The sequence below is a fragment of the Chiloscyllium plagiosum genome, chromosome 17 (assembly GCF_004010195.1).
Source record: "Chiloscyllium plagiosum isolate BGI_BamShark_2017 chromosome 17, ASM401019v2, whole genome shotgun sequence".
NCBI classification, from domain to species: domain Eukaryota; kingdom Metazoa; phylum Chordata; class Chondrichthyes; order Orectolobiformes; family Hemiscylliidae; genus Chiloscyllium; species Chiloscyllium plagiosum.
Genome location: NC_057726.1, coordinates 39,614,252 through 39,631,959, shown reverse-complemented (window position 1 = coordinate 39,631,959; position 17,708 = coordinate 39,614,252). Strand labels below are relative to the sequence as shown.

The 17,708-nt window shown below is 39.1% G+C and overlaps 1 protein-coding gene across 3 annotated transcripts in view; it reads right to left on the bottom strand.

The window, feature by feature from the left end:
• phkb (phosphorylase kinase, beta) overlaps positions 1 to 17,708 on the bottom strand; it is a 263,395-nt gene that overhangs the window by 230,466 nt on the left and 15,221 nt on the right. For all 3 annotated transcript variants that reach the window (XM_043706917.1, XM_043706918.1, XM_043706919.1), the window contains exon 4: positions 593 to 731. In XM_043706917.1, the coding sequence (XP_043562852.1) occupies positions 593 to 731 (139 nt within the window). The remainder of the gene's footprint in view (positions 1 to 592; positions 732 to 17,708) is intronic.

The window sequence follows — 17,708 nt, the reverse complement described above, 5'->3', positions numbered from 1 at the left end:
AATTTGTGATGGATATGGAAGGATCCCTTGGGGCCTTGAAGGGAAGTGAGGGGGGAGGTGTCGGCGCAAGTTTTGCATTTTTTGCGGTTGCAGGGGAAGGTGCTGGGAGTGGAGGTTGGGTTGGTGGGGTGTGTGGACCTGACGAGGGAGTCGCGGAGGGAGTGGTCTTTCCGGAATGCTGATAGAGGAGGGGAGGGAAATATGTCCTTGGTGGTGGGGTATGTTTGGAGGTGGTGGAAATGACGAAGGATGATATGATGTATCTGGAGGTTGGTGGAGTGGTAGGTGAGGACCAGTGGGGTTCTATCCTGGTGGCAATTGGAGGGGCGGGCTTCAAGGGCGGAGGAGGGAAATGGACTCTATCCAAAACAAAACAACATCTATCCAATGCAGAAAAATTAGTTTGTATTCGATATTGTTTGCTTTAGTATTATAAATGAATTGTCACATCAATCTAGGGAAATGCAAACCTTTACACTTCACATTGCAATTTATTAACTACCAAGCTCTGCAGACACAAATCTTCTAAAAACATTTGCATTCAAAAATCTCTTGGTAGTGTACTATAGATATCCACAAGGAATGCACTTACCTATAAGCCAGTGCTACAGCCCATGCACTGGCAGCACAATAAAGGCAATCTCGAACTTTGGCATAATTACAATCACCAACTGTTTTGGTGGGGAAAAGACCCGTCGCAGGACTCTGGTAGTTGAGAACAGTTGATTTTACTGAAAAGAAACAAAAATAAGTGAGATAATTCAACAGACATACATTGATGTTATGTAGATACTAATGATGCATAGTAGAATTATACTGCAGTAATATCAATAAATCTACTAGGAGCAATAGCAGTTGAGGGACTTATAAGCTAACAGGTACTAGATGAAATTTGAGAATAAAAATGGTGAACTGGGTATTTAATGTGGTCCCCTAGTTTATTTTAACAATTACATTTTGAACCGATAACATTTGCAACACTTATGAAGTTAATCCGGAGAAAGAACTGGCAAGTAAATAACTGTTTTCTTCAGTTTAGATGATACTCGGGAGTGAATGTCATCCTTTGCAGCAATATAAAGCAGCAAGAATAAATTGGCAGACCAATTTACACCCTGCTGATCATTTCTATCATTTTGTTTTAGAGTTACAGCATGTGGAATTTTATTTGTCTTTCTCTGGACTGATCCATGCAATGTGGATGTTGCTGGCAAGGACAGCATTTATAGCTCACTTCTAGTTGCCCCAGAGGTGGTGGTTAGTTGCATTCTTGAATCACTACAGTTCTTCAGGTGTAGGAACACCTACAATGCTGTTAAGGAGTTCTAAGACTTTAATCTAATGACAATGAAAGAATAGCAATATAGTTTCAAATCATGACAATATTTGACTTGGATGAGAACTTGCAGTTGATGGACAGGCATTTGGGAGACATAAGATCAGTTTCTCACCATAGAATTAACAGCATCTGACCTGTTCTTGCAGCTACCCCATTTACATTGTTGGTTCAGTTCAAGTTCTAGTCATTTAGAGGCCCAAGGATGTTGCTAGTGAGAGATTTAGCAACAACAATTTCATTGAATGTCAAAGGGCAAATTCTCTCTTCCTGGAGATGGTGGTTACCTGGCACTTTGTGATGTGAATATTACTTGCAATTTGTCAGTTGTTTCAACTAGGCATGTTTTCCCAATTTATGATTCCAGACTGGTTACTTTAAATCACTATGCTCCCAAGTGAGAACCCTGTATGTTGTCGAGATCTTGCCGCACACAAACATGGATTGCTTCAATATCAGAGTTACAATCAGCATTAAACATCCCCACTTCTGCCTTCATGATGGAGAGAAGGTCAGCAATAAAGCAGTTGCAAATTGGTTGGACCTAAGATACTACCCTGAGGGACTCCTGCAGTGATGCCCTGCAGCTATGATGACTGACCTTCAACAATCACAACCATCTTCCTTTGTTCTAAGTATGACATCAATCAATGGAATGTTTTCCTCATCCCTTCAACTGACCCCAGTTTTGCTCGAGCTCTTTGTTGCCATACTCAATCAAATACTGCCCTGATAGTGAGTTTTGAGAAGATTTGTAGCTCAGGTTGAGGTACTGGATGTATTCAAAAAGAACGGGTACCCAACAAACACAGTCCGCCAATTTCTCTGCAACAAACCCGAACAAGCAGATAAAACACATCCAGAACCCCTAGCCACTCTCCCCTACATAAAAGACATCTCAGAAGTGACTGTCAGACTACTCAGACCTCTTGGCATCATGGTAGCCCACAAACCCACCAATGCACTAAAACAGCAGCTTATGTACTTGAAAGACCCTATACAGACAACAAGCAAAACTAATGTCATTTACAAAATGCCTTGCAAGGAAACAAATGCTACATTGGACAAACAGGCAGAAAACTAGCCACCAGGATACATGAACATTAACTAGCCACAAAAAAGACATGACCACTCTCACTAGTATCCTTACATACAAATGAGGAAGGACACCACTTTGACTGGGACAAGACATCCATCCTTGGACAAGCCAAACAGAGACACATGCAAGAAGCATGGCATTCCAACTGGAACTCTTATCAACAAACACAATTTACCACCCCTGAGAAAAAGAACAGGAAATTACATCACCAACCCAAGGACACCTAAACACAAATAAAAAGCAGGCCATACCACCAGTGCTTCATTCAGAGGCTCACCGATGACGTTATCAAGCATGGTGACAAAACATCTAAAACTGAACCTTCCAACTCAGCAAGCAAATCTACATCCACTGCCTTGATGTCAAGGGCAAACACAATCGCCTTATCTCTGGAGTTCAGCTTTTTTGCCTGAGCTTGGATTAAGGCTTTAATGAGGCCAGGACCAAGTTGCACTTGCAGCAAAGTGAAAAAGAGCAAACAGGCTGTTGTCAAGTAAGGCTGTTTGAAAGCACACAGTCACTTAAAGCTTCCAGTCCTTAGTTAATGGTTGAGAGTGAACTGGTGGGGTGCTAACCGCTCAGGTTGGATTTCTCCTGCCTTTTGTGCTAAGACTATACCTGGGCAACTGTTTACATTGCAAGATAGATGCCAGTTTACTTGAACAGCTTGGCAAAAGGTTTTGCGAGTTCCTATTCCGGAATATTGTCAGGGCCAACAGCTTTTACATCATCCAGTTGCTTCAGCAATTTCTTGATGTCATGGGGAGCGAATCAAACTGGCTGAAGAATGACATGTGTGATGTTGGGGACTTCAGGATGAGGCCAAGACGGATAATCAATATAAGACTTATGGCTGAAGATGCATGCAAATATATCGGCGTTGTCATTTTTCTGACATTTTGGGCTCCCCAATTAATGATAGAGAGGAAGATTGAGCAATCCCCTTATCCAGTGAATTGTTTAATTGTACGCTGTTATATAAAGGAGAGCAGGCAGTCTAATCTAATTAAGATTAAACTAATGTCTAATACAGATGAAATGGTCATCATCATAATGCTCCTTATGGGACTATATGTTTAAAGTGATTCCCATATTTCTCTCTATTACAGAGGTGGCTATACTTCAAAAGGACCTTATTGGTTGTAAGGCACTTTGGACATCCTGAGGTCATGGAATGTTCTGTATAAATATTGTTCATTGTGTTGAAGGACATCCCACTGCAAGCATATAGTTAGATGTATAGCTATGAACAGAGCTAAACAGCTGACCAGCATTCCTGACTTTGAACTACATAATTATTCCTTCATTGTCACTGGGTCAAAATCCGGGAACTCTCTTCCTAACACCCCAAGAACCGCAACAGTTCAAGGAGGTAGTTCACCACTACCTTCTCTCAGCAATTAGGGATGGAAAATACATACTAGCTTGGCTAGTGGTGCCCATTTTCATTTAAACAAACAAAGTTCTCATGGAACATTGAGCTAAATTTTGTATTTTTTACAGGAAGCAATTCACATTAAAAACTTGTCTGATTGTCCTTGAGTATTTGGGGAAAAAAAAACCTCCTTGAGCTTTTTTCTAATTCTCCTGAAATGACAGAAGAGTTTCTGTCTTTTTTTAAAAAACCTCTCCCAGGAGAATATGTCACAATTGGAACTGGGAAGTGAATGGGAACCAAGCTACATATATGTTGCACCCCAGTGATATGAAATAGTCTCAACAAATAAGTTAATAGTTCCTCTACTTCATCAAATGTTTTTTTTCATTAGCTGCTTTGACATGTTTTACATTTCCTTTTTTTTAAATTAAGATTAGCCTGTGATGCTTGCTGTGATGTTTCACTATAATTAATACTATAATGATATACACCAAAACATTTTTTTTTAAAATTGCTGCCTACATTGATTACATAACTTTAGATACACTTATCATCATTTCACATTTTGCTTATTTCTTCAGGTAACATTAGATTTGTATACAATCTTTCTTTGAACTCAAGGTACAACTAACTTCCTGATAGATACAAAGCTGAATATAAAGTGAAAAAGCATGGAAAGAGCAAATAATTTGGTAAATAAATTGGAATTTTTTTTCAGACGAGAAACATGAAACACCTAAATGGTTATTGTGGAGTTATACACGATAGATGAGGTCCTTTCGCCCATCAAGCCTGCACCAACATGTCTACACTAATAGCACTTTCCAGCACTTATCACTTTTCTCTTAATATACTTGGAGAAAATCTTGGGATTTTCCCTAATTTTATCCACCAGTGTTTTCCCATGCCTCCTGTGTTCACCTAATTATTTGAGTCCTCATGTATGTTAAATGAAATCAATTTTGAGAATGATTTATTTACCATTCCTAAATCTGAGATTTTTTGGCTTCCAGTTCTGTGTGTATACTTTTGCATGATGCATGAAAGCTGTCAGCTAATATATTTAGGGTATCAGAAATAAAAGCAAATGAGTTCAAATAAGAATAAATGATAAAATAAAAGTTATCTAGATATTCCAGTGAAATAAATTAATTGAAAAGCAACTGGATCTTGTTTTAGTCTCAGCTTCAAATCTGGGCACCATTCCCACCAGCACACAATCCAAATTGGTAAATGTTTCCAGGGAACAAAAGCAGTCCCGTGAAATAATGCTTTGATAAAAGTATCCTTTCACACCACTTCAACCACTCAGAAATTGTAGTTTACTTCTGTTTCTCCTTCAAACTAGTTTTAAATCAATTTGCTACTCTTTCCCTAATCTCATACCACATTCTTTTTAGAGATCTAAAATGCAAACTGAACGGATATTGGTCAAAATTCATACCTTAAAAAAGGAATGGGAACAGAGTTCATTAAATGGTGTAAAGAAAAAGTAGCAGTGTTCCTTAATCATTTATCATCTAATGCAACTGTATCAAAATATAGGAACTAAATAACTACTGTTCATGAAAAAAGGGTTATTGAAAAATTTACTACTGATTATTTGTCAGGCTATTTAATGAACAACGTAAAAGCCCAAATACATGCCAAAATGGAGTAAAGACAGTCTAAAATAAATTAAATATCACACCAGTCATGGAAAGAAAACAAAGGATTAATGTGAAAGAGCAGTCATAACTAAGCTTAATCCCTGATATAAAAGATAAACAAAAATAGCTGCATGAACATTGACAATTAATCCCTTAAATGAAAGCAGCAGAAGAAAATTAATCTTTAAAAATATCACAAATGGCTTCACAAACAACATGATTCTTAAAAAGAATGACCTCATATCTTTCATAATGAGTATGAAAACATCGAATAAGTCGGGCAAAATAGAATGTGGGCAAAAACAAAACAAACGAAGTCTACTACAAACCAACATAAAAGCTTTCCAAAAGAAAAGGGAAAAGCAAGCAACAAAAATACTTCAAGAATTGTGTTTAAATAGTTTCAATTAAAGTTGAGGGAGATGGAAAGTTTTGATAGACTATATGTACAACAGCCCAACTTCACAGTCAGTTGTAAAGTGGAGACATACACCAAAGACTGCATTTGAAAGTTTCTCATGGACTATAAGAGGAATTGCTCTCCTGGCTGTAGCATCAATGCATCAGTTAGGTTTTTGAGGTGGCCCAGCAGCAAGGTGCAACTCCATTGAAGCAAGAACCTTTCAACATGACAGATTATATCTGTGAAGGCTTTTGTCCGAAACGTCGATTTTACTGCTCCTCGGATGCTGCCTGAACTGCTGTGCTCTTCCAGCACCACTAATCCAGATTATAACGGTGCTGTCTGCCTTCAGTCTTTTCAGCTTCAAATTCTAGTTCACCCCTCCAATCCAATAGCATCCCTGAACACTTCAGACTCTACTCCCACCTCCCTATGGCTTCTTTTTATAATTCCCCTTGCATGCTTTGGTCCCCAATCAACCTCCAAGCAGTATTAGGAAGTTGGTAAGGAGATGGGGACAGGGGAAGTTACAATGAACGAAATTGAAGGTGTTAAGCACTGAACAGGGGATATCAAGTTTCTGATTCTCTGGTGCTTTCTCCATGTCAATGCCTCAGCCAATCAGGTTCAGCATGAAACCTTTTTCTTCTGCAGTATAAATTGTTGTGATAATCTGAAATTTTCCATTCTGATGCTTGCCCTAATGAATCGAAGATAAAAAGCTTTGGCAACGCGTCTCTCCTTTCAGCAACCATTTGTTTCTCGAGCAAAGGGCGGTTGACATTGTTACAACCAGATGTGGAGAGGTAAATCTGCTTGTTTCTTTTCAACTTCCCTACTCAGCTGTGACAAAATATTTTAAATTATTTTTATAATGCAGTTATTCATCTGTCCAATTAAAGTGAAGCTAGTTCACCAAAAACATTTTATAAAAAGCCAATTAGAAAAGCTTCTTGGAGTGAAAGGGCAATTTTTTTTAACTTGCTAACTCAGAGGAAGAAAACATAATAAGGATGCAGCATCAAACACGCACACGCAAGTACATGTACTTAGTTAAAAAAAGGGGATAGTGTTCATTACAAAAGGAAGAAAAAAAAATGAGTATGCAGTTTAATTCCATAGGATTTCCTGAAAGCATAAGGTATTAACCAAAGACCACGATTGGTCAGTGGTGTCTTGGATGAACTGCAGCCATGAATCTTGCGGATATCTTTGCGTTCTTGGTGTTTAGATGTTTCTTCAGATAGCTTTGCCACCAGGTTTTGTTTTTCCAGAGAGCGATTTCTCCAGTTCCAGTCTCATAAACATCTGATCAAACCTGCAAATGCTGTTGCCTGAAATACAGCTTAAATATTTATTCACAGGTCTGGGTACATTGTCTCCAGGCCAGATAGTCACAGAGTGTTATCTTTTTTGGTATGTCCAAAATGTGAATGCTTCATAATGATGTAAATCAAACAGGAGTTAGACCTCTTTGATACAAACTAGTTTCTATCTCTTCATAAAAATACTATTCTCATTTCAGACGAGATATTATGATGGTTTTATGATGCCTGGCTTAATCTTTGGTCAGGTGATTACTGTGGCCACTTTAAGTCCCTTTTTTTGCTTATTTGGGAACATTCCAATACATTAAAGTCTCAGATACTAAAATTAGGTAATTAAATTAAAATGTTAATAGCCCATATTTTATCATTATGATAATATCAGATAATTCTGATAAGAAGCTAGTTTTAATAAGCTATTTTGAATATAGCAAAATCCCTATGAATTTACAAAACATGCCACAAAATACTCAGAAATGGAAACACAATTGTAAATAATTTATTTATAGCTGAACAACTTTGTGCAATCCAAATACTGCAGTTGTGCCTATTCACTGTGAATGTTGTTGACTGGCATGCATCATAGCACAGGCAAGTGCCCAAACAGGTTAGCTGACAGAAACGCAAGTATGAAATACTACCGTCCAGAATCCATCATAAATGTGGATATTTTTCCAGGTAAATCCTTCTCATGTCCTGTCGGTCTGAGACAATGTTTCGTGTGAGAACGATTTTAAATCGCACACTATACAATCCGCAGAAAAATTAAAAATCTGATTTAATCGATGCTCGCTGTCACATCACTACCCCAACTGCCCATATTACTCAAGAAGCAGCGCAAAGTAGAAATCAAGATGTAGGAAGATTAGATCTGCCGGGTAATGGTATCTGTTCTATGTTAGGTCATTCTGCTATAACACGTGTTTCGTTAAAACAAATTCACTATAATGCAACTGATGAATTGGGTGACACTTTCTAAAGCACAAACTTTTTAAAAATGTGTTGGCAGTAACGCGATTACATCACCAACACTTTAAACGTTGTTTCTAACACGTGATTCTTCTATAACACGGGGTTGTACAAGAACGCAACCATCACATGACAGAAGAACTACTTTAACGCTGTAGTGTAATTTCGGATTGATTTAATTATAAACCTTATTTCTATTAAATTCCCATGCGTCCTTTGCCCTCCTCTAATTTAGCAATTACAATCGAAAAGTACTACTTCTGACAAAATGCAGCAGGGAATCAATATCCATGTAAGGAGCACAGGAAAATAAGAGAACTTTCAATACGTTGCAAAAACCCAGCATTTGCTATCATTACAACTGTGAAACTGACAGCATATTTGGGTCTTTGCACATGTGCAAATAAATATGAAATACAAAAACTGCTGTCTGTCATTCCCTGTTCCTCCCCAAGTTGCTCTATTGAATTCCCACAGATAAGAAATCTTCAGGAATCACTTGAATAGATGTGAACTTCCACTTTTATATGACTAGTCTGTTTAAAATGTCTTCAAAGAATACATTATATTGAATTTAACTCAGCCGAGTTTTTAAATAATGAACTAAGTTCATAATTACTAACTGAATAGCTAGTCACAGAAAAAAAAAACATTTTATATTTGTGGAGTTTCAATTTTTTCCATGAGGCAAAAAAAAATATATTATGGTTATATGAGCTTCCATGGGTATTTACGTTCATGTAAACATTGTCTGTAAAATGTGTTTTTGCTTTCTGGTTTGCTGTCTGAGAATTCTTTTCTGTAATTGACTAGATGATATCACTGCTGCTGAAAAACATAAATTCTCTTAAACTGACATTCAAATTAAAGCAAAGTCAGGAAAGATCCAGTGTGATCACTGGATCTTTGTGGACAGCTATCTGTAAGATCAGTAGCAAGTAGTTTTGGAAAATAAACACACATTAGTAACAAGATACAAAGAAAAAAGATCCAAATTTATAGCTCCAGTATTGTGACTATCCATACTATTAATAAAAAAAGTACAGTTCTAACATTTAAAATATCAGATAATTAAAAATTATATTTTAGCAATACCAAGTCTCCAAGTTAATTTTCAGATGGGCATGAATATTATGTATCTAAATTAGGTTGCTTGGTCTTGATCTTGCACATATTTCTAGTATTACAATTTCTTACTTGCTGGGGTCACCCAGGATGGGGATAGTGCCCTGGAAATCAAGCTCCGTTATTCCTGGAACCATGATAAAATCTTTAACTTTTGTAAAAGTATGCAAAACTTTCCAATTTACCCATCTTTTTAGATCTGGGTTGTCAGAAAGTATGGCCTAGGTTTCTGTGGTTTACAAAAATGACTTTTTACCAGTTATATAAACAGAACCTAGCTACAGGTTAACAACTATTAACTGTAGACATGTAATGTCTACCAATACTAGGTGTCAATAGTCGAGGGTAAAACTGGGAAGGCAGTTCAATGGTCCTGTCACCAGGGTTATGGAGATGATCCTTCTGTATTACCAGGACTTGTTTTGCAATCTTTCTTCTCCAAGGACTTGAACTTGCTTACAAGAACCATAGAATGGTGAACTTATAAAGTCTCTGACTCACTGGTTAAAAGCAACAGTGAGCAAAAATAAACTGGCTTTGTGGAGACTGTGTGTGTTTTTTTAAACTGCAGAGAAAAGGGCACATCCTCCCTTTCAGTGGTCCAAAGGCCTCTGCCCTTCTCACTGGACACCAAAAAGCTGTTCAGACAGTTGACAGCCAAAAAGAGTCATTAGGAGGCATAAGGTCTTTGTCATCAACAAGTGGTTGCAACTCCACACACCAAACAGCTACTTATTTTTAATGTTTTGAGGAATAGATATTAGCAGATCCAGTGACAAACTCCTCAAGAGCAGTCCACCAGGGGCAGATGTCAGGCTTGTACATAGCCATCTGACTGCCTCCCCAGACTCTGATTCCTCTTTATCCAAGATTGCCAATGTCCAATGACCAACATATTTTGTATTGGGAGCTCATTGTCTATTTCATTTTGATCAATGGACTGAAATGTATTTGGGCCCAGTGGGGATATCACTGGGCCCAGTGCATGACATGACTTGTGTACCATGTAAAGACAATATCATTTTTTTTTTAGATCCAGTTTATGGATTGTAGATTGAAATGGGAAAAATGTAGTTCAAACAAGGATTGTGGAAGGGATTACTGCACACTTTAATAGCAAGTTTTAAGCACTTATTGGAAGTACTGCTTACATTTGTTTGTCAACCATTAGAAGATTAATTGCAGATAAATTAGTACCAGGAGATGGTGTGCAAATAACATTCGGCTGGTAACAAGTAGCTGATTGGTGTGTAGACTTGCAACCAGTTGTTGATGACAGAGTTTGGGAAAGCAGTCAGAAGGCGATGAACAAGCCTGACATCTGCTCCTAGTGCACTGCCCTTGAGCAGTCTGTCACTAGATCTGCTGATATTTATTCCTCAAAACATTCAAAATGAGATATAGAAAAACTTTGGACATTTGTCATTTACATAAATGATTTGGATACGAGTAGAAGAGGTACAGTTAGTAAGTTTGCAGATGACACCAAAATTGGAGGTGTGGTGGACAGTGAAGAAGGTTACTACAGATTACAACAGGATCTGGACTAGATGGGCCAATGGGCTGAGAAGTGGCAGATGGAGTTTAATTCAGGTAAGTGCAAGGTGCTGCATTTTGGGAAAGCAAATCGTAGCAGGATTTATACACTGAATGGTAAGGTCCCAGGGAGTGTTGCTGAACAAAAAGTCCATGGAGTGCAGCTTCATAGCTCCTTGAAACTGGAGTCGCAGGTAGATAGGATAGTGAAGATGGTATTTGGTATGCTTTCTTTTATTGGTCTGAGTATTGAGTCCTGGAGTTGGGAGGTCATATTGCGGCTGTACAGGACATTGGTTAGGCTACTGTTGGAATATTGCGTGCAATTCTGGTTTCCTTCTTATTGGAAGGATGTTGTGAAACTTGAAAGGGTTCAGAAAGGATTTACAACAATGTTGCCAGGGTTGGAGGATTTGAGCTATAGGGAGAGGCTGAACAGCCTGGGGCTGTTTTCCCTGGAGCGTTGGAGGCTTAAGGGTGACCTCAGAGGTTTACAAAATTGTGAGGGGCATGGATTGGGTAAATAGACAAAGTATTTTCCCTGGGGTCTGGGAGTCCAGAGCTAGAGGGCATAGGTTTAGGGTGAGAGGGGAAAGATATAAAAGAGACCGGATAAAGTACTGGTGGTATAGCTCGCTTTCTATTTAAGTGTTTGGGTTTCCTTGGGTTAGAGATGTCATTTCCTGTGGTTACATCATTTCCTGTGGTGATTTCATTTCATGTTCTTTTTCTCGGGCATGGTAAATGGTATCCAAATCAATGTGTTTGTTGATAGAGTTCTGGTTGGAATGCATGCTTCTAGGAATTCTCGTGCGTGTCTCTGTTTGGCTTGTCCTAGGATGGATGTGCTGTTCCAGTTGAAGGGGTATCCTTCCTCATCCGTATGTAAGGATACGAGTAAGAGTGGGTCTTGTCTTTGTGGCTAGTTCATGTTCATGTATCCTGGTGGCTAGTTTTCTCCCTGTTTGTCCAAGGTAGTGTTTGTTATCTTGCATGGCATTTTGTAAATGACATTAGTTTTGCTTGTTGTCTGTATAGGGTCTTTGAAATTCATTAGCTGCTGTTTTAGTGTGGTGGGTGATTTATGGGTTCCCATGATGCCAAGAGGTCTGAGAAATCTGTCGTCATTTCCGTGATATCTTTGATGTAGGGGAGAGTGGCTAGGGTTTCTGGACGTGTTTTGTGTGCTTGTTTGGATTGGTGGCTGAGAAATTGGCGGACTGTGTACATTGGGTATCTGTTCTTTTTGAATACACTATATAGGTGATTTTCCTCTGCACTTCATAGTTCCTTTGTGCTTCAGCGTGTGAAAAGACCATCAATAATATCCTTATTGGCATAAAATTCACTAAAAAGGAGGAAAACAACAACAAACAGCCATTCCTCGATGCTGCAGTAGAGCAAACAGCCAATGGGGAACTCCAAACCAGTGTCTACAGGAAAACAAGACATACAGACCAAATATTGAACGACAGAAGCAATCATCCCAACGTCCACAAACGAAGCTGCATTAGAACATTATTTCAACAAGCCATCACACACCGCACAACTTCGACTGGGACAGCACATCCTTCCTAGGACAAGCCGGACAGAGACATGCACAAGAACTCCGAGAAACATGGCATTCCAACTGGAACACTATCAACAAACACGTTGACTTGGATCCCATTTACCATTCCTTGAGAAAAGGAACAGGAAATAACATCACCATAGGACATGACATCACCACAGGAAATTATACCACCAAACCAAGGAAACTCAAACACACATAGAAAGCGGGATACACCGTCAGGGTTTCATCTTGAGGCTCACTGAAAATATTACCTAGTATGATGATAAAATGTCTGAAAATGAACCTTTCAGCTCAGCGAGCAAACCTACATCCAGAACCTCAACCTGAGTTGCAAATCTTCTCAAAACTCATTAACATCCTTCCTATAGCAAGGTGACCAAAACTGAACGCAATACTCCAAGTGCAGCCTCACCAACGTCCTGTACAACTGCAACATAACTTCGCAGCTTCTATACTCAATGCCCTTACTGGTGAAGGCCAGTGCACCAAAACCCTTCTTCACTGCCCTATCTACCTGTGATTCCACTTTTAAGAAACTATGCACCTGAAGTCCAAGATCCATATTCTTTAAGGCCCTACCATTTGCCATGATACTCCTACCTTGATTTGACTTTCCAAAATGCAAAACCTTACACTTATCTACATTGAACTCCATTTGCCATTTCTCAGATTTGTTTCCCAATCTTTCTTCTCCAGGGACCTTAGCCTGCTTGTAAGAACTATAGTATGATGGACTGAGAACTTATAAAGTTGGTTAAGACTCATTGGTCAAGAGCAACTGTGAGGGAAGATGTACTGGCCCAGCTGGTCAAAGTCCTGCTGCAATTTCGAATAACTTTCCTCACTGTCCACAATATCACCTATTTTAGTGTCATCTGCAAACTTCCTTATCATGCCTTGTACATTCTCACCCAAATCACTGATATAGATAACAAATAGCAATGGACCCAGCGCCGACCTGAGGCACACCACGAGTCACCGGCCTTCAGTCCGAACAAGCTTTCTTCCACTAATACCCTCTGCTTCCTACCATCAAGCCAATTGTGTATCCAATTTGCCAGCTTCTCCTGGATTCCATGCAATCCAACCTTCCAGAACAGCCTGCCATGTGGAAGCTTTTCAAATGCCTTACTGAAATCCATACAGACGATGTCTACCGCCCTGCTCTCATCAACTTTCCTGGTCATAGAGTCATAGAGATGTACAGCATGGAAACAGACCCTTCGGTCCAACCCGTCCATGCTGACCAGACATCCCAACCCAATCTAGTCCCACCTGCCAGCACCCGGCCCATATCCCCCCAAACCCTTCCTATTCATATACCCATCCAAATGCCTCTTAAATGTTGCAACTGTACCAGCCTCCACCACTTCCACTGGCAGCTCATTCCATACACGTACCACCCACTGTGTGACAAAGTTGCCCCTTAGGTCTCTTTTATATCTTTCCCCTCTCACCCTAAACCTATGCCCTCTAGTTCTGGACTCCGACTCCAGAGAAAAGATTTTGCCTATTTATCCTATCTATGCCCCTCATGATTTTATAAACCTCTATAAGTTCACCCCTCAGCCTCCGACACTCCAGGGAAAACAGCCCCAAGCCTGTTTAGCCTCTCCCTGTAGCTCAAATCCTCCAGCCCTGGCAACATCCTTGTAAATCTTTTCTGAACCCTTTCAAGTTTCACAACATCTTTCCGATAGGAAGGAGACCAGAATTGCATGCAATATTCCAACTCCTGTACTCAATACTCTGACCAGTAAAGGAAAGCATACCAAACGCCTTCTTCACTATCCTATCTACCTGCAACTCCACTTTCAAGGAGCTATGAACCTGCACTCCAAGGTCTCTTTGTTCAGCAACACTCCCTAGGACCTTACCATTAAGTGTATAAGTCCTGCTAAGATTTGCTTTTCCAAAATGCAGCACCTCGCATTTATCTGAATTAAACTCCATCTGCCACTTCTCAGCCCATTGGCCCATCTGGTCCAGATCCTGTTATAATCTGAGATAACCCTCTTCGCTGTTGACTTCACCTCCAATTTTGGTGTCATCTGCAAACTTACTAACTGTACTTTTTATGCTCACATCCAAATCATTTATGTAAATGTCAAAAAGTACAGGGCCCAGCATCGATCCTTGTTCCACTCCACTGGTCACAGGCCTCCAGTCTGAAAAACAACCCTCCACCACCACCCTCTGTCTTCTACCTTTGAGCCAGTTCTGTATCCAAATGGCTAGTTCTCCCTGTATTCCATGGGATCTAACCTTGCTAATCAGTCTCCCATGGGGAACCTTGTCGAACGCCTTATTGAAGTCCATATAGATCACATCTACTGCTCTGCCCTCATCAATCTTCTTTGTTACTTCTTCAAAAAACTCAATCAAGTTTGTGAGACATGATCTCCCACGCAACAAAGCCATGCTGACTATTCCTAATCAAATGCTGTATTTCCAAACGAATGTATATCTTATCTCTCAATCTTCTTAAGTAACTTACCTACTACAGATGTTAGACTTATTGGTCTACAGTTCCAATGTTTTTCTTTGCAGCCCTTCTTGAATAAGGGCACAAAATTCGCTTACCCCCAGTCTTCAGGGATCTCACCCATGGCTAATTATGATGTTGGTTAGCTTAGTTGGCTGGACAGCTGGTTTGTAATGCAATGATGCCAACAGTGGAGTTCAATTCTTTTCCTGGCTGAGACTACCATGAAGAACTCTCCTTCTCAACCTCTCCCTTCACCTGAGGCATAGTGACCCTTGGGTTGAACCACCATCAGTCATCTTTCTCTTACAAGAGAACACCCCTATGGACTGGTAGGACAATTGCAATTTTACTTTGCAATAAGACGTGTAACTGATTCAGGCTGCAGTCCGGGAAATGATAGTGAAATGATTTAATGCTAAGGTTCTCGACCACCTTTCTGGTGGGGATATTTGAATAATTCTCAATATTGCTTTTACTATACAGCAGAAAATATACATCAATTCTTTATTTTATGTTCTCACAAGAATGCTATCAGACTCAGTCTGCTTTGGGAAAGCATTTGGCCTTCTTTTGAAAAACTACAGTGTAGTATGGATTAGGAAAATCACTCAGTGGCAGACTGCAGAAATTAAATTTTAAAACTTCAATATACTATTTCAACTCGGCATAAATATAATGGTTGTGATATTGGCTTGGAATATTCATTTTTAACATAATACTTCAAGCTGGTTTTCCATGCTTAAAATTTGTTTATCTTGAATGAATTTCTAGCATAATTGCTGTTTTAAAAATGTATTGGGCACACGACAAAACAATACACCACCATATCACCAATACATAAGACACATTCAAATTGCATTCAGAGATGAAGAGAAAGTTCCAAGGAAATACTTGCCTTTCACACTTGCACTCAGCTTGATTTCAATCACTCTAGTATTTATGTGTTTATTGCACACCATAACATTTCCAAGTGCAGCATATATAATTTGGGTTTAAAACAAATGGAACTAAGCTATTTGAAAAATATATTGTTGGTAGGAAAAGCAAAGAAATCAACATGAAAAAGTGCCATCAATTCAATAATAGATTTCTAAAAGATTTTGACATACTGGTTAAATCAAGATTTCCTGAGTAGTGAAAAATGGTAACTATAACATCAAGCTATTTTCTGAAAATGTTCCAGTAAATGGAACTGTCACATCTCCACACAATATCTGCAAATGTAAATTGAACTGTCACATCTTCATGGAACAACTGGAAATTAACAAATATGTGAAGCATTCGCTCAAAAAAGAACACGCTGGGCACTCCTCCATATAAGAACAAGAATATATGTAACATATTTTCATAATCAAGTTTTAATAGATTAAAAGTGAGTGCAAATAAATAAGCCACCTGCTTGTTACAGTTCACATCCCAAGTACAGACATGCCCTTGTATGTGCATATTGCATGGAGCAACGCAGAAACATGGTGAAGCCTTCTTTTGACCCCATAGCCAACCAGGAATCACTCCCATTCTTACTGCCTGTCACTGGTACATGTCAGATGGAACCTATTTGAATATCTTATGAATGTACCTTATGTTTTGGGATAAGACTCAAATCTGAGCTCCAAGCTGAGAGGCACAGGCAGACCAATTGTGCCACAAGACATTCCAACTAACAGTTATAGAACAGATTACGCAGTGAAATCTCTAAATTCAATGAGTAAAAGGGAAATATAAAAAAAGGAAAATGCCCAAACTCGAGTTTAAATTGATTTTTCACACTGTTTTCCAATCAGTTACTTTTTTTTACTTCAGAACTGCACTTTTCCTCCTTACCATTCCATTGCATTGTTCATTTTGGTCCTATTGTTCAGTCATTTACTCACAGCATACAATATTCATAGAAAACCAAGCAATTCTAATTCGTGATTCTTGACAGAAAATTAATGAGAAAATAACCCCAAATCACTTTCCGACAAACATAATCTCTTTCCTTATGGAGAATGAATACTGCAGCAAATGGAACTTGATCATGATGAAGAACTTTCTGCATGGAGAATGAAGACAGAACATGTGTGGCAATAGACGAACATATCCCTCAACTAGTTGGAATAAGTAGCAGGGAATCGAGATTGCCTCAAGATTTGAAATTACTAATTGATAAAGATTATTGAATGTGATAACCCCTTTAAGGCCCATGGGTAATCACAAATTAATCTTCCTATGGAGCTCAGAGTAGGAGTTCTCTGGGTAGCCAATGACCTGCCAGCTGGGACTCACTACCTGAGCCCTCTTGTGGCACATGGTAGAGTCCCTACCCCTGGACAGGGAGGCACGGGTTCAAACTACACCTGTTCCAGAGGTGTGTAATAACATCGCTGAACAGGTTGATTAGGAAAATAGGTTAAATGATTTAAAAAAGCAGACTTACACTGCAGGGAGTACGGTGCTTTATTTTCCCCTCCAACTCTGTTTTGATTTAGCCCTTGCCTTCTCTCCCTACCTCCCCCTTATTTTTGATAGTTTGCACTTCATGTAATGGGCTTTGTTTGCAAATAGTTGTTTGGTTACACAGATGATTACTGGTGGTGGTTAGTAGTTAAAAAAGGGAAAAAGAAAGTCATGATTATTTGACGGTGGAAAAGTTACTTGGTTGTGCGAGATAGCACTTCTGTATATGGAAGAGAAAGAAAAAAATAAATAAAGCAGGCACATTGCCCTTTCCTACTCTCCCTAGCCCCCCCCCCTTCACCTTTGATGATTAGCATTGCCATAAACACTTTGCTTGTAAATACCTAATTGATCATATAGGTGATCATATGACTGACTGAACAAGATC